The 18,151-nt window shown below is 31.6% G+C and overlaps 4 protein-coding genes across 5 annotated transcripts; 1 reads left to right on the plus strand and 3 right to left on the minus strand.

Moving 5' to 3' along the window:
* Positions 1-8,588: 8,588 nt before the first annotated feature.
* J3458_021402 (uncharacterized protein) lies at positions 8,589-9,416 on the minus strand (the record flags this gene model as incomplete). Its single annotated transcript, XM_007817959.2, has 2 exons — positions 8,589-9,130; positions 9,188-9,416. 2 exons carry the CDS (start codon positions 9,414-9,416, stop codon positions 8,589-8,591), a joined length of 771 nt encoding a protein of 256 aa, XP_007816150.2.
* A 2,887-nt stretch (positions 9,417-12,303) lies between these two features.
* On the minus strand, positions 12,304-13,776 carry J3458_021403 (uncharacterized protein; the record flags this gene model as incomplete). Its single annotated transcript, XM_066122600.1, has 1 exon — positions 12,304-13,776. One exon carries the CDS (start codon positions 13,774-13,776, stop codon positions 12,304-12,306), a length of 1,473 nt encoding a protein of 490 aa, XP_065972358.1.
* Positions 13,777-14,092: 316 nt separating this feature from the next.
* Positions 14,093-14,984, minus strand: J3458_021404 (uncharacterized protein; the record flags this gene model as incomplete). The annotated part of the gene is made up of 2 exons (XM_066122601.1): positions 14,093-14,677; positions 14,727-14,984. The coding sequence occupies 2 exons, from the start codon at positions 14,982-14,984 to the stop codon at positions 14,093-14,095; spliced, it is 843 nt and encodes a 280-aa protein (XP_065972359.1).
* A 385-nt stretch (positions 14,985-15,369) lies between these two features.
* On the plus strand, positions 15,370-17,230 carry J3458_021405 (uncharacterized protein). 2 transcript variants are annotated; one of them, XM_007808737.2, is made up of 3 exons: positions 15,370-16,029; positions 16,087-16,524; positions 16,580-17,230. In XM_007808737.2, the coding sequence occupies exons 1-3, from the start codon at positions 15,653-15,655 to the stop codon at positions 17,040-17,042; spliced, it is 1,278 nt and encodes a 425-aa protein (XP_007806928.2). In that variant the 5' UTR covers positions 15,370-15,652; the 3' UTR covers positions 17,043-17,230. The 2 variants fall into 2 exon arrangements, with proteins under 2 accessions (XP_007806928.2, XP_065972360.1); XM_066122602.1 differs by having other exon boundaries at positions 15,370-16,524.
* The last annotated feature ends 921 nt before the right edge of the window (positions 17,231-18,151 follow it).

Genomic DNA, 18,151 nt, shown 5'->3' on the forward strand with positions numbered 1-18,151 from the left:
TAAAGATATTTATATTAATATTATAAGTTATATATTTAAAAAGTTACTTATATTTATATTTTTTTAAATTTAACATTTACTCTTAAGTCTTTTTATAGTATATTTTTAAATATATTATTAAGAACTAATTATATAAAAAATATTATTATATTAATATAATGTTAAGGTTTATAATAATATATTATTTACTATTATATTTTTAATAATTATTAAGATATTAAATAATAAAGCTTAAAAATTTAAGTTTAATACTATATAAATTAAGAAAAAAGAACTTAAAAATAATAATAATTAAGTAATATAATTAATTAACGCGTTAATAGCTTTAAAGTATTTAATTTTATAAAATTTATATATTTAAAGTTTAAACTTTATATTTTAAATTTTTAATAATATATTTTAAATGATAAAAATATAAATAACTCTCTTATTATATAACTTATAATAATATAAATTAATGCATTTTAAAGGACTAAAATAGCTTTATTTAACTATATAAAAATATTTCTTATAAGCCTTATAATTAGCCTTATATATATAAGTAAAAACTTTACTAGCGTTTTTCCTTAATAATACATTTATAGGTATTTTAAGAATATAATGTATTATATTTAAATATAATACACGAAAATATAATATACAATACACTTATATTTACTTTATTCGTAAGAGCTTTATTAATAATAAGAAAGTTTTTAAATAAAATACTTATTAAATTTAAAGTTTATAAGTATATTATTTATAATAAAAGCTTAAAAATATAAGATAATTTAAGAGAGGCTTTTAAGAATATTAAAGCTTATAAAATTTAAATATTTAAATATAATTTAAAAGCTAATATAATTATAAAAGTTAAATATTAATTCTTAGCTTTAATTATATTTAAAATAAAGAATTTAATTAAAAAATAATACTAATATTTAATTAAAGTATTATTACTAAATAAAATAATTATTTAAGTATTTTATAAAAAATTCACGTTTTATTTTATTTATAAATAAAAGCTTATATTACCTTTAAAGGTTAAGTTTATTATTTAAAGGTTAATAAAATAAAATAAAATAAAATAAAATTAAAATAAAATCTCTTTAAAGTAAAAGTATATTTATTATAATAAAAAGTAAAAGATATTATAAAAGCTAAGAAAAAGATATATAAGTTTAAGAGAAAATTAATTAAATAAATTAATTACTTATAAGTTAAATTAATTAAAAGAGATAAAGATTAATTAAATTTAAATAATTTTATTTTTACTTATAACGTATAAAAAAGCATTAATATATTTATAATTAAAAAGCTTATTATAAGATAAAATAGTTTATTTAAAATTATTAATTATATTATTATTTTAAAAGCTTATTAAATTAAAATATTAAATAGAATTATATTAAATAAAATAATCTTAAGTAATTATTTAAAGAAGTTTACGCTTAAGAAAAATAATTAATAGTCTTTTATAATAAATAATTAGCTATTAAAAGAATAAAAAGAGATAAACTTAAATACTATTTTATATAGAGAAAAACTATACACATATAAGATAAAGGATCGTAAAAGACAATTAAAATATTAATTAAAATACTAGTTAAAATATTAGTTAAAATATTAGTAAATATAATAGCTACGAGAGCTAAGAAGGTTAAGGTTCTATTTTTCTAGAAAGGCTCCAAAAAGCTAGTTATATAATTGTATAGTACGTGACATATCACGTGATACAGCACGTGACTAGAGGCTATATTACTAGCTAAATTAAGCAGCGATATATAGTTAAATTCCTCGCTATAATATACAGCTAAATTTCTCTGTACACTATAAAAAGTAATAAGAAAATTAAGAGACTTTACTTAAGTTAATTTACTTATAATATAAGTAATTAAATAATTAAAATTAAAGATAAAGTTAATTTAATAAAAAATTAAGTTAAAGAGCTTAAAAATAAAAAGGTAAAAGTTATACTTTTACTTAAATAATACTTATAATAATATCTTAAAATTAAATTACTTTTTATTTTAATTAAAAAAAGAGATAAGTTTATTTTAATAAATATATTAATTAATTAAAGTTAAGAATACTTATTTTAAAGATAAAACTATTATTCTTACTTATTTTATTTTAAGAAAAAAGCTATAATTAAAGTAAAAGATAAGAGTTAAAAGAAGAAAAAATTAATAAATATATTAATAATACTTAAGTACTTTTAAAAAGTAAGAAAATAATAATTAAAGAAAAAATAAAGGCTTAAAATAAGAGATAAAAGATAATACTTATATTAAATATAAGTAAGTAAATAAAAGAACTATTAAAATAGCTTAAAAACCTAAGAATTTACCTTTATTTTAACTTATATAAATTAATATTAAAAATTATAAAAGTTTATTAAAAAATATATAAATTTACTTTAAAAATTATATAATTATTATATAAAACTTATATAAGTATAACTTTAATATAAGTAATTTTAATTCTTTATAATTAAATAAAACTTAAAAGTATTAGATTTTAACTTAAAATAAAAGCGCTTTTATTATTATTTATAATTAATAATATTAATTATTAATAAACTTAATTATTTAATAATTAACTTTAATTATAAGTACTTAAAGTTAAGATAATTAAAAGTATAAAGAGATTAAATAATTTAATATATTATAAAAATAATTATAGGTTAAAATAATTATTAAATTAATTTATTATATTAATTATAAAAAGAGAAGTAAATAAGCTTTATTACTTTAAGATTAAACTTTTTATTAAAAAGCTTAATATTACTTAAATCTTTTATAAATTATAATTAATAAAAGATATTATAAAGTAAATTAAATAAGTTAAAAGAAGTATAATATATTAATATTAAGAAAAAATAATATTAATACTTAAAAGAGAAATAAAAGTTAATAAAATAAAATATAAATTAATTAATTATATAAAGTAAAGTTAAAGTATTAATAAAATATAACTTTATCTTACTTATACCTTAAATTTAATAATTTTTTTTATCTTTTTATTAAGTTTTTTAATTATCTTATAAGTAATAGCTTTAATAAGTCTCTTATTATTATAAGAATAAAAGTAATTAATTATAATATATAAAGTATTCTTTAAAGTAATATAAGAAAAGATATTTAAATTAATATATATTTTAATAGTTAAAGATAAGTAATTCTTTTTAAGAAAAGGCTTAAATAAGAAATTATAATTAAAGTTATAAAGCTTATAAGTTAAGTATAAATATTATTTATAAAGAGTAATATAAGAGTTATTTTAAATATAATTATTATAAGACTTATATAAATATATTTTAAAGAATATATAATTATAAAAAGAAGTTATAATATATTCTTTAAATATAATAATAGTTTTTTTAAAGAAGTTAAAGTAATTAAAGTATAAAATATAATTTAATCTTTTATATAATAAAATAAGTAAAGTATAAATATACTTAAAATAATTAATTATAATTAAGAAAAATTAATTATTAAAATAAGCTATTTTAATAAAAATAAAAATTATATTATAAGGCTAATAATAAATTTTTCTTTAATAAAAAGATTATTATCTTTAAGCTTATTAAAAATAAATTAATAAAAATAATTAAAGAGCTTTATTTTATTTTAATAATTAGCTTTATTTAAAAGAGTACTCTTAAAAGGCTTTATATAAATAATTATCTTAATATATATAAGAGTATTACTTTATTTAAAGTTATACTTATTATAAACTTAAAAGTAAAAGATATATTTAAGTTAAAAAAAATTAATAAATACTTAAAAAAAACCTTAATTAAATAAAAAAAGTAAAGTATTTAATAAATAATAAGAGAATTAACTTAAAACTTATTATTATAATTTTATTATAGTAATAAAAATATAAATTTATTCTTAAGAATTATCTTTAAAATAATTAAAATAACGTTAAAAAGATTCTTATAAATATAATAAACTTAATTACTTATAATTAAGTAATTAAAAGATAAAAAAAAGAGATATTAAAGAAAAGAGTTATAAAAAAGAGAAATTAATAATTAAGTAATATTAAGTAAGAAATTATATAATAATTTATTATAAAGTTTAAATAAAGTATTTAAAGCTATAATATTATATATTTTAAGTATAAAAAAGTACTTTTATATCTTTTAAGCATTTAATTTTCTTATTTTTTATATATATTAATATCTTTTCTTCTCTTTAATATAATATAATCTTTATATCTTTTCTTTTTAAAGCTTTATAACTCTTAATATTATTATTATTAAAAGTATTATAAAGCTTTTTTACTTATTATTTTATATAATATTAGGTTTAAGTTATTAAAAATTAAATCTTTTAACTTACTTATAATTTAAGTTTAACTTATAAAATATAAGAAATTTTATAAGAAAATATTTAAGTATTAATTAAATTAAGTATTTAAGCTTTTTAAGCGTTTTTAATTAAAAAAAATACTTCTAAGAAAATTAAATTTATAAAGTATTTAATTATAATTACTTAAATATAAGTATAAATTAATATTATTAAATTAAAAAAGAATTAAATATACTTATTTTTAAAGATTAAAAATGTAATTATTATTATATATAAAAGAATATACTTTATATATATTAATAAATTTTATATTAAAAAAGAGAAATTACTTATTAAGTAAAATCTTATTAACCTTTATTTCTTTTAATTATTATTATATTAACTTTAAAAGCAAAAGAATTATAAATATAAGGTTTATAAGAACTTAAAAATCTTTAATAAGTATTATAAAGAATTATTACTTATATTTATAATAATATTTAAAGAATTATAAGATAATTACTTAATAGAAATTTATAAATTTATAATTAAAGGTTATATTAAAAAGGAGTTAAATTATTAATTAAATTAATATAAATTAATAATAATAGGTTAAATTATAAGCAAAGAAATTCAAAAGGTTTTTAATATTATATTTTATTTATTTATTATATAAGTTAAGTAATTTATTAAGTAAAAATTATATAAATTAATTAATAGTAAAATTGAAAGACTTAATAATACTTTAATAAATATTATATATAATATTTAATATAATTTATAAAATATTTATATATATTAAAAGAAAATATAATTCTTTATTAAATTTATATACTTTTTAAGCTATTAAATATACTTTATATTTAATTATAAGTATAAGATATTATATATATTTAACTCTTTTATAAGAGATAAAAACTAATATTTTAAGTAATTTATTAAGAGATAATAATAAGTACTTTAATTATTAAATTATCTTTATAAGTTTAATTATATTTTAATATTATATATATCTTAAATAAAAAACTAAAAATATAATTATATATATTTAATATTTTTAATTAATTACTTTAAAGAACTTATAAGCTATTACTTAAATAAAATAATAAGAAAATAAGTTAAATTAAAGAATATTTATATTAATAAAATAATAATACTTAAAAAAAAGACTTTAATTAAAAGTAATTATAAGTTATATTTAAAAGATTAATTATACTTATTAAAAGAAAGCTATATTATAAATAATAAAAAAGTAAATAAAGTTTTATAAAATTTTATAAGATATAATTATAAATAAGCTTAAAGTATATTTTAAAGTAATAAAAGAAAAAGATAATAACCTTAAATTCTTAAATTAAAGTCTTTATAAAAGTAAAGGTAAATTATACGTACTTATAGTAAAGAAAAATATTATTATATTAATTAAAGGCTTTATTTTAAAAAATACCTATATTAGTTAATAAAGGTATAATTATTTAAGAATAATTAAATAAACTATAATTAATAAGAATATAATTATATTTAAAATATAATATTATATAAAAAGAATATAAATTAAAGTTTTAAGAGAATACTTAATTACTTATAATATCTTATAATAATTATTTATTAAGTATAAGATTAATATATTTATTAAATACTTTAAAGTTATAAGAGATTAAATAAATAAGAAAGTTATTAATCTCTTAAAAGTCTTAAAAAAGATTAAAAAGAATATTATTATATTAAACTTAAAGAAAATACTTTAATAATAAAGTTTTAATAACTTTAATTAAAAGAGTAATAATAAAAAGAAAGATATTTAAGGTTTTATAACTTTAAAGCCTTTAAAATTAATATTAAGAAAACTAATAAATTAACGTTTATTATTTAATATTAGTTTATTTCTCTTCTTATTATTATCTTATAAGAGTTTTATTAAAAAAGAGAAGATAATAATATTAAATTAGTTTTTAATTATTAAATAACTCTTTAATTATTTAGAAGACCTTAAAGAAGTTTAAAAGGCTAAGAAAAAGGTAAAAACTAATATTATATTATTAATTATAAAAAATAAATACTTTAATTATAAAGAAAATATTTAAGAGGTAATTTTAAATATAATAACCTTTAATTAAAGTAAAGCTCTTATAAATTAAGTAAAGTATTATTACTTTTTTTTAACTTAAAAAATTATATATAATATAATAAACCTTTTATAAGAGTATATATAAGAATAATTTATATATAATAAGTTCTTTATAAGTATAAGCTTTATAAACTTAATTTTAAAAAAACTAATATAAAAAGAGTTTTAATATAATATTATTAAATATTATTAATTATTTTAAAAGATATTTATTAAATTTATAAGATATTACTTTATAAGAGCTTTTAAAAGATTAAAACGTTTTAATATTATAAAGAAAAAAGAAAAGAAAATTAAGTTAATAATATTAAAGACTTTAAAGTTAAGTAAGAAAATAAAAGAGTTAAAATTATAATTAAATAATTAATTTATAAATTAAGAGATTATATAATTAATTTACTTAATTATTATTACTTATTATTAACTTATAAAAGTAATTAACTTTACTTATTTAAGAAAAAGTTATATAATAGTATTTATACTTATAAGTTAAAGAAAATTAAATAATATATTTAATTAAAGTTATATTATTAATATAAGAGAATAAATATACGCTTAAGTCTTTAATTTAATAAGTTTTATTTTTATAATTAATTTTATAAAGTCTTTTATTAATATTTTATTAAGTCTTTTAATTAATCTTATATAAGCTTATATTATATAATTAAATTATTTAAGTTATTTAATTACTTATTTACACTTATAATAAGCTATAACTTATAATATATATAATTAAAATTACTAGTATTTTAAAAGTATTTAATTACTTTATTTAAATTAATTTATTACTTATTTAAGAATCTTATTAGTCTTAAAAAGTAAGTTATAGAAATTAAAAAGTAATTAAATTATAATATCGCGTATAAAGTTACTAGTATATATATGTGTTACGTTTAAGCTAATAAACTAACTTTAACTTAATACTTAAGTAGAGCTATAATAAGAAAACTATATTTTTAAGTTTTAAAAAAGCTTAAATATATAATAATAAATCTAATAAAATACTTGAATTATAATAATAAATAAGTAAATTAGCTAATATTATAATTAATTAGCTTATATAAAGAAATAGGTTCTTTTAGCTTTTAATAAGCTAAAAAACTCAATTATATAATTTTATAAAAAATTACTATATTATATTATACTATAAAAATTACATTTATAGTCTTTTAAGTTATAAGCTTATAAGAGTATATAAGAACCCACTTTTTTAAATTAACTTATAGTATAAAATAAATACTTATTATTTATAAAACTTATAATTATATAGGTATCTTATTAGATTTAATATTATTTATTATATAAAAAACTATATAAACTATTAAACTATAAAACTATACTACTTCTATGCTCTATACCTAAGTACCTTCGCGCTTGCCCTAATAAAACACGTATAATAATATAAAACTTAAATAATATATAGCAAAATTAGATATATTCTATAAATTCTACTAAAACTATATTGTATTTTATACTATCTAGTATCTTATATAATATCTATAACTTATATATTACTTATATAATATACTTAGAACGCTTTAATAAACTATACACTAACTTTTTAAAAAACCTTACTCTCTAGTATTCTATAAGACTATAAAAAAACTTAATAAGCTCTAGTATAGTTCGTCAGCGCATTAGTGTTAAAGCCACCACGGCGGTGTTTTAACTCGAGTGGCCCGGTTTCGTGTGACGATGGGCAGATAAAAGAGCAGCCTGAGACATGATTAGCTGTGTGTCATAGTTGCGGCTTCAATTGGGACTCGAAGACCGCCATATGCAAGGACAGGAATAACGCAATTGTATGGCCGCCTGCTACTCCTGGGCGAGGCATGCCCCCAGCGCCGCAGGGACTTGTCAGCGGCCGTCTGGCGAGTTCCCATGTGGAGGTGGGCAGACGCAACAAGATCTGAAGACAGGATGGGCTGTCTGTAGAGCTTGCGGATACATCTGAGATCTGGAGCTTGGTGGATGCAAGAACGCAGACCTGGAGGTTTTCTAGACGAAAAAGTCTTAGCTATAGCATCGGACAATGATAAAACCACGAAACACTCATGGTATATTCCCATTATCTCTAGGTTTAGAAAACTAGGAGATAAATAGTTATAAAACTATTAGCTTGTGGCAGTAAGACCGGAACAGGGAATGATTTTGCCTTTTTATTAATTTTAGATCATTGCTTATAAGCGTTCATCGTGGGCATCCATTAGTCTGGACGGCAACAACGCCGTAGTTAATACACAACCCAGCGAGACCCCACCGGCTAAATACAGCACGCTGTTAATATCGCCATGACCTTTGGGCCCCGTCGTTCTCCCATATAAGTTCTGCGCAATGAGGGGGCTGACAATGCCAAACAGCCGACCCCAGAAACTAGCCACTCCGCATGCTGTTCCCCTCACGGGCGCCGGGAACGCTTCAGGCGTCCATCCATACAATACTGCGTTGAACATAGACTGGAAGAAGTATTGCAGGGCGAAGAGCGACTCATTTTTAGCGATTGTGTCAGCTTTAGAGAGGAGAATGATAGACACGCCCATGAGGCCCGAGGACACGACCATGGTCCATCTGCGCCCAATGGCAGGAACACGACAGGCATAGGCTCCCAGGAGAACTCCGATAATTCCAGGAGCATAGGTGTAAATATATGCAGCGTATGTAAACGTAAGACTTGCGGATGCAGCTCCGTTTTTGAGGGCCAGGATTCGCGGAAGGTAGAAACCTAATAACGGGTAAGCAGATTGCCAATGGGATGTTGATAAGCAACATTGAAACCTACCAGCGACAGTGAATCCCCAAAAGTCCATGATATAAGTGAGCCATACCAGGATGGTTAGTCGCGTCATCTGAAAGCCACTAAACAGCACCTTATACCTCTCCATCCAGCGGCGAAACCTGATACGGCTCCCTCCCATCAATGAAACTATTTTTTGGCCAGGAATCAATGAGTCGGATGATATGGCTTCGTCACTGCTGCTGTCTGGTTCGAGCAGTTGGAAGTCGTCCATGGTGAGACGGCATTGCTGTCTATTTACCTTGGCTATGTGCCGCATTGTCTCCAAAGCCTTGGCATCTTCTCCTTTGGACACGAGATACTTTGGAGTTTCTCGAAAGGTAAAGACGGCAAATCTCAGAAAGAATACCACAAGGGATATGCCGCCTAAAGTGTATAGAAAATAACGCCAGCCCATGTTGTCGGAACGCAAGCAGCAAGCAGCCCCGGGAGCGGTCGTACGGCACGATGGTAGAGGATTCTTTGCGGAAAAGTTCGGAGAACATGCATAGACGGGGATGAAACCAAAAGCAATGGCACTACACACGACTACACCAAGAGGCTGGAAGATTGACAAGCAAGCAAGCAGGAAGCGACGGTTCTAGCATAAAGTTAGCAAGACGTCAATGGTTGCCGCTGCCAGCAGGGCGGTCATCAATTCAATCAACGGACCTCTTTGGTTGACGAAATATGACCATGTGCACCTGTACCATTTAGGTAACAAGCCGTACGGCCATTGGTTCAACTCAATCGACACCCCAGATTGAATTGATGACCACCCTGGCTGCTGGTGACTGGCGGATACTCACATGCGGAACAAATTCAAGGAAAATTGTACTGTCAACAGGTATGTTTCCACCAACCCCAAAGCCGACAAAGGCAGTAATAACAAGAAATGTTGTATAGTCGTTGGAGAAGCCGAGACAGAGGCCGAATGTGCAGGAGATGAGACAGGTCAGATTGAATGCCCAGCGCCGGCCTGAACTGTCGAGAATCAGCCTGATGTGCGTAAAGGAAAGACTTGAACCGTTATACACGGGTATGCAGAAGACTCTGACCAATAATATCTGCAATTAAACCCCAGAAGATGGCACCCGCTGCTAGACCAGCGTTGAAGCTCGTCGAGATGTTTCCTGACTGACCGTCTCTAAAACCCATCTCTTGCTGCACAGGACTGAGAACCAGGCCGAACGCCTGAGCCCAAAGAAGGTCGAGGAAGTAGCCGAATCCGCATAAAATCCAAATATACCACTGATATCGACCCATCCCTTGGCGATCAATTTCAAGGTTAATCAGGCGACATTTCTTCTGGTATATCGTCAAGCCCTCGAGACCAGAGACATGGGCGTCGTCTAAAGGAGAATGCTCCTCCAATCGGGGTGAGGATAGAACTTGCCCCATTTCCAAGCTTGAAATCCCGTGCGCGTGACTCAAATTGGTAATGTCTGCACTCTTTTTCTTCTTTCCCCCAAGAATAGAAATAACAGCTTGTCGCGGCAGAGGTTCGCAGAACTCATGCATATCCACTATAATCGGCAAACCAAACCGGTATTGAGATTTCGCGACGTCGCCGGGCGGCAGGTTATGAATCGCATGAATCAAGGTTTTGTCAGGCAGTATCTTTGATCATGGTGCTTGCAATGGACGGCGGCCGACGATGGACACTACCGTAACTACCAGGGACAACGTGAGATTATGTGACAAGGGCAGGCTAACTGGGCTTGGAACATGAAGTTCAATTCTGATTCAATAATCGACTTTGAGGCATCAAGGTCTTTGGATTTCCAAGAGGCCTTGGGGGACTGAAGGAAGGTCTCTCTATATACAAGAAGTCGGTGAGCTCTAGCGGCCTGAGGCAGCCCTTGCCAAGGTCCGACTCCGGGCTCTCGTGATACCTTTCTTTGTTGTTGTGTAACCTTTGATATCCGATACCTTTGGCCAGGCCTTGGCCGTGTGACAGATTACGCGCGCTACCACATGAAAGCTACCCAACTGATGAATCACCAGGCTGTCCATTTTCTTTACTTCACAGTTTCTACATTTAGCTATTGGCTGGCCTGACGCTTATGGGGTCACAAGGGATGAGAAAAGCATAAAGGGGTTGCATGCAGAAATCGGTGAAAGTCAAAGACGTCACCGCAACCCGCTCTGCGGCTCCCACCAACGCAAACGGTTGTTGCGCCTAAAAGCCACATCATAACGCCCGGTACGCAAGGTTGAACATTATTGTGGAATGAGCACAATTCAACAACTTCCGCTCAAGGCAGAAAAAGTCCTTTGTAGATGTGTTCGAGTGGAACAAGAGTCATGAGAGCGTGGCCGAGGTCCAAGATAGCCTGTATAACTTGCCCGCAAAAGACTTCAACTTAAATAAAGCAACATTACATGCAAGTAAAAATTTTGCCCATCCAATTGGGGGCATGTAACTGGGAGACGATCGTCTTGTACGACAGACTAGTCAAAGGATGTCTCAACTGGCCACGCTAATTTGTTCCCTTCTATGCTGACAAGGAAAAAATGATTAGTACATGTCGTGGGGCACTATTCTAGAATGATTCAGATGCTTAACCGCACACGACGAGGAAGCACAACACGACGTGCATTCTTGGTCGGCGGAGGATAGCCTTCATTCCATGTGCTGCTTAATTTATCCTGTATAGTAATATGTCCACAACCTCTGTTCACCGAGTTGAGACGTTAAATGATCCTGGTACTGTTTCCAGACTAGCAGAGATAATTAGCGCTTGGCGGAACGGATATCATTGCCGGGTGACGCGTAGGTCAAGTGTATGTCACGGGCGCGCCCAGATACCCTAGGACTGCTCTTTGCTGGGAAGTCGATTCTTGGCTGGAATACTGGCACAGTGCTGGAGTAACTATGTTGATGAGGTTGTCTAGGACCAGAGGTTGAACGCTGATAGTCATCGCAAAAGTGTGGCAGCGGCTATGTGCTCGTTCAGATCAAGACGCCGTTTTGTTATGGAACGTTTATTCTTTCTCTAACCCTTCGTCTTATTGCGGCTCTATTCATCATATACATTTGGCGAATCGAGTGGTTTTCTACCGAATGGGTTTTGATACGCCGCGCAACTTGACTTCCCCCTGTAGTGGGATGGAAGTACCTAAGTAGATCTGAAAAGCTTCCCCGTGCTAACATTTGCCCTATGCCATCGGCCCTTGAACAGGTGTTTCAAGAAGATTACCGGCCACTGAATATGGTAGAGCCACCAGAAAGGAAACGGATCCCACAACTCGAATACGCCATCTTTCCAGCCAATAACGTGCTCTCTAAATTCTGAGAGTCCTTTCGCAAACTGATAAAACGATCTTGTATGAAGCAACAAGATCTCCAAAGCTGGATACAAGACCTGTTCAACTAGGTCTTGGCCTATCCAGTATACTTTCTGAGGCTGCATCGGGTAAATTGGAGATTCTCGGTGACCACCACCGTCATTCAGGACCGAAAGATACTCGTCGGCTAGTTCTGATGTTTGATTGAAGAGCAAAACTGCTGTGTGAGCCCGTGGGTTGCATTCGATAGGATAAACTCTGGGCGTTGCCGAGATTCTATCATTGTCATGCTTGTAGGGGACTATGAAATCAAAGCTCAAATGTCCCGTCCAGCTCTTGCCATTTGCTTCAACTACCCTCCTGGTGAAGTCTAACATGGCGTTGCTTAGAGTTGACTGGTGAGGGAGAGCTGTGTAATGCATCAACAGCTCTGACGACGGACATGCAACGAAAGCCCTCACATTTCCTTTGATGACCAGAGAGTGAGTACAGAATTCATCACCTCTAATGTACTCCTGAACGATAAAGTTAGATCCCGATTTAAAAGATATTGCATCAATTCGAGCCATTGTCTCCTTTTCTGTTAGGCAAGGCAGGAGCGGCATGCTGAACCGAGCAACATCGTTGACTCCAATTGGCTTAACGAGATATTGTTTCCCTCTCGATGACAACGAAAGTCCCTGCCTTGCGCGGAGGAAAGACTCCAATTCAGCCCTGCTGCCAACGTATTGCGTGTCGGGGACAAGAAGGCCGAGAAATTTGACGTATTCTATAAATGTAGATTTGTCGTCCAAGGTAGCAACCTCTTTATGCCCTAGTTGTATCACCTTGGCCGGGGTGAAATTTTCAACGGCTTCCTTCGCCAAGCCGTCTTGTATAGCACCATTTACGTCTGATGCGGAAATCCAAAGATCGATGTGCTCGGTAAGAACAATGTGTAAGAGCCGAGCTGTGTAAGGATCCATCTCCGTTGCGCCAGTAACAGCGCCATGCTGGAGCTTCGGAAGAACATGGAATGTGCGAATCGCTCTGGAGACTCGACCGGCAGACAGGCGATGGCAATCTGCGCCAATAACGGTATGGCCTTGACGATGCAGATGACGAGCAATGGCCAAGCCTTTGGACATGGACACACCAGTCACGAGTATCGTTTTGGGATCCGTCGCCCTGGTTTCGCGATCGTGGTGAAATGAGGGCAAACAGGTTGCGATTAACACAGCTATGGTGCTGAAAGGCAGGATAAGAATACTGAGGAAGAGAAGAAAGAGATTTTTGAAGCCATGGCTAATTGCTGAGTCTGCCATGGTATTGTTTAACTTGGCAAGCTCGACGTGGGAGGCTAAGAGCCCAGTTTGACGTGAAAACAGTACTGGTCACTAGTACTAATGATAAAATATTGTGCTGCTTTCAATGTTCCGCCCACGTGGTAGTTACACTCGCTGCTGTCCTTCTGCCTGGTGGGCCGTTGGTGACGCTGTTGAACAATCAATGACTGCAAGACTAGACGTCATGACGACATTTCCCCGCTGCAGACTGAGCCACCCCCTATTATAGATGCTGTCCGACACAGCGAGTAATCTCAATACCATCCTAAAATACCCAGACGGTGAGTACTTGATGCTAGCGTTTTACGATTCGGTCTTGTTCAAAACATACCGGAATGCCTGTTGGCTCAACACTCTTGACAAGCTGACTTTCGTACACAAGTCCGGGGTTGCCTCGAGCTTCACCTGCCATGCTGCTGAATGTTTCAGTCCCTCCGCCGGGCACATCTCTGACGCTCTTTGCTGCTATTTGTGCCGACAGAAGTTGCTTCTTTTGATCAACTGAGCTTCTCACATACCCGAGATACGGGGGGTTACCTGGCTTGATAACATTGTCTGCGACAATGATGGCCCCAGGTTTGATGAAACCAAGCTCCTCACAAAGTTTCAAGTCGCGCAGATACAATGGTTTGTGATGGTCTAGGAATAGTACATCAATCTGCGTGACGGCGCTGGTAGTCTTCAATTCAACGAGTAAATCGCTACTATCCCCGACGAGGACAGTAACAAAGCTTCCCAGCCCTGCGAGATCGGTAAGCTTGTTCGTGATTGCTGCAAACTGAGGGTTGTGTTCGAGACAAAAGTATTGCTTTCCCCCGGCAGCCCTGACAGCATCCGCAAATAGAATGGCCGAATAGCCAACGTAGGCGCCCAGCTCAACCTGGGCACAATTAGCCTTGGATTGGGAGTCAGTGAAGCACGCGTCATACCATGATTTCTGGCTTAGTATCGGAGATTAATTCCGCGACGATATTGCCTTTGCATTCTCCCACGTTCATGAGATATCTTTGTCTTCCAAAGGTGTCAATCGCTGCAAGAACTTTGCGGGGTGATCCTCGAATGTCATCAATGTCGTCTCGTGATAGAATATAATCCAATAGCTCAAGTTCTCTCCCGTCGTCAAAAAACAGCTCCCCTTGCTGGGCGTAAGCTTTCGCTTCATCGAATTTTCCTTGATTTCCCATCATGTATGGTAGTCGAATTTCAAAAATAAGCAGAAGAGTCTAAGCTATTGCCAGAAATATGCACTCTTCTTGTCCCTTTCTGTCTTTTCCCTTCCCACCGCTCGTGATATCAAATGAGGAACGAATGACGATATGACTAGCGCCGCTTCCTTCAAACGGGGGTCAGTCCGTGCCTCACTTGACGCTGCATTTACCATTGTACAGCTGATAAATGGATCTACCCGGTCCGAGATGATAGTGTCGTAGTAGCCACCCGCAGATCGGGCGCGTCACTATCGATTGCGTATGTAGCATTCGATGCTGCGTACTTGATGAGTACTTGCGGCCATGGTGCGGTTTCGCTTTGTTCTCGCATATAATATTGTCCTATGTTGTACATGCAGCACGTGTTCTTAGCAAAATGATTCGCGATGATGTGATTCACATGTCTAGGGCTATATAACCCTAACCCCTCGACATTAAGTTCGATGCCTCATTCGAAATTGGATCGTCAGGTGCGGTGAATCATCAAGCTTGTTTAGCGACACGAATATTATTTATGCCATCTCGACCGGTTTGCCGACTAAAAACTACTCATCTCAAATCAACTGAGCAATCTGTTCTGTCTCTAGTTCTTTCTGCATAACTCTAACCATTTCCCGAGACCGCAAGCGCTCTCTTCTCAATCCAACATGTCTGACATGAAGGCGAATGTAGAACCCACCTCCAGTGGCTTCGCAGTATGCGGCTATGAGAAGATTGAGTACGACTTTACGTTCCTTGACGGAGCGTTTCGAATCGGAAACGCTCAGCTTTCAGAGTGCTATAGTAGGTGGCGGCGCTGTCTTGCGGTCATGGACTACAATATTTATTCCCTCTACGGTGAAACGATTCACAATTACTTTGAACACTACCAAATCAAGCTTACTATACACAAAACCATGGTTGGGGAGAAGGCCAAAACCATGGATACAATGCTAGGCATCATTGATGCCATGAACGATTTCGGCATTTACCGCAAAGAACCCGTGTTAGTGGTTGGTGGCGGACTGGTGACGGACGTTGCTGGGTAGGCTGCGAATACCTCGTGTCTGATCAGATGAGGATAGATGACCAATGAGTATAGTTTTGCATGCGCATCCTACCGACGCAACACGAACTTTATACGAGTCCCCACCACCGTTATCGGGTTGATTGATGCTTCAGTCTCTATTAAAGTTGCCGTAAACTACGGCAGGTACAAGAATCGACTTGGCGCCTATCATGCTCCCATACACACCTTTCTCGACTTCACTTTCCTTCGCACACTCCCAATCGGGCAAATTCGAAATGGCTTTGCTGAGCTCATCAAGATTTCTTCTTGCGCTGATAAAAAAACTTTTGATCTTCTTGATAAGTACTGCGAGAAGCTTATTGAAACCGCCTTCGGGAGGCTTGAGAGTTCTCAGGAAATCAGAACTGCCGCCGACGCGATATGCAGGGCAGGCATCCACGAGATGCTGAAGCTCGAGACGCCAAATTTGCATGAGATTATGTTGGACAGGGTCATCGCCTATGGTCATACGTGAGTTACCAAGTTCAAATTTTGTCGACCGGTTGAACCTAACAAAGCAACCTAGCTGGTCGCCGTTGCACGAGCTTGTTCCAGATCCTCCACTGCGACACGGTCATGCCATTTCAATCGACATGGCTTATTCGGCCACTCTCAGTCGTGTGCGCGGACTTCTATTACCCGAAGATCATGTGCGCCTGCTCAATCTATTTTCACGTGCTGGGCTGTCCATAGACCATCATCAGTTCGACGAAGAGCTTCTAGATAAAGCCACAACTGCTATACTCCGGACGCGAGATGGGAAACTTCGAGCCGCTGTGCCGATTAGTCCTCTCGGTGATTGCGTCTTTCTAAATGATGTTACTCATCAAGACTTGTGCGAAGCGTTACAGGTCCACAAAACCTTCGCTGGACAATTCCCACGCAAGGGAAAAGGGCTAGACGCTTTTGTTGATTCCAGCGATACAGGACACGATCAGCCTAATGGGCTTGCTGTTGACACTTCACACGAGGAAATGATTTCGAGCTAGACGACTGCGGCGAGCAGCAAGGGTTGAGGGGGTTGACTTTCGACAGTACGCACATTGTCAAGCCGGCCGATCTTGCTGTGAAGGCTTGGTCCTAGATAACCGATTCGATTATAAGGACTTTTAAAGGAGTGTAGAGGCCTTTATATATATAACCTAATTTAAATAAATAAAATTTAGATTATTAAAACCTTAAGCTTAAAATTATAATTTAGTTTATAATACCTCTATCTCTTATATATATACGAATATTAAGGTTTAACGGTATACCTAATAGAGGTAGTATTACGTTTAAGTAAGCGACCTAATCTTAAGAAATCCTAAAAGCTCTAACACGCTTATTCTACTAATATCTCTTTCTCCTTCCCTTTCCTTTCCTTCTCTTTTTTTATGGCTCTATCTCCTTCTTCTTAGTACTACTAAACTTCTTATAAAAGAGTAGTAGAAATATTCTTTATTAGAATATTTCTTATACACTTATATTTAATCTTATATATTCTAGAGCTTAACTCGACGGGGATCTTCGACGTTTTAATACTTAAAATATTTAGGGTGGAGCGGGTATCTAGGATCACCGTTATTATTCGAATAAACATATAAATATCCCTTAAAGTAATAGTCCCAATCGTTTAGTATACGATCCGCGAACACCGAAATATGCGAATCGTCGTCGATCTATTCACTCGGTAGAGTATCAGTGTCGTGGATAAGCCTTCTATTCACCTTCCAGTTAATTGTTTACTGAATAATATGCTCGTGCTCGCAGGCAGAACTCCGTACCTAATATACCACACTCGCAAACCTATTAGCATCGCTACTTGCTTAATAATTGCACACAGCAACTCGGCCCGCTCGGTAGAGGGACGAGACAAACACTAGTAGACCTTATGAGAGTGTCAGTGGAATCTTCAAGGCTATCACCCCATTCTGTGGGGTGACATTCTGGTCGATATCGCGTCATTCACAAGCTCGGTCACGGCGGATACTCAACCGTGTGGTTATGATACCGACCATTGCAGTCCGAAATATGTTGCGTAAAGATCCTTAAAGCCCTTCTGTCTGAGACTGAATGCCGCGAGTTGATTGTAGCACGGCATCTTAGTGAAATCGCT

The sequence above is a fragment of the Metarhizium acridum genome, assembly GCF_019434415.1.
Source record: "Metarhizium acridum strain ARSEF 324 chromosome Unknown scaffold_579, whole genome shotgun sequence".
Lineage (NCBI taxonomy): Eukaryota > Fungi > Ascomycota > Sordariomycetes > Hypocreales > Clavicipitaceae > Metarhizium > Metarhizium acridum.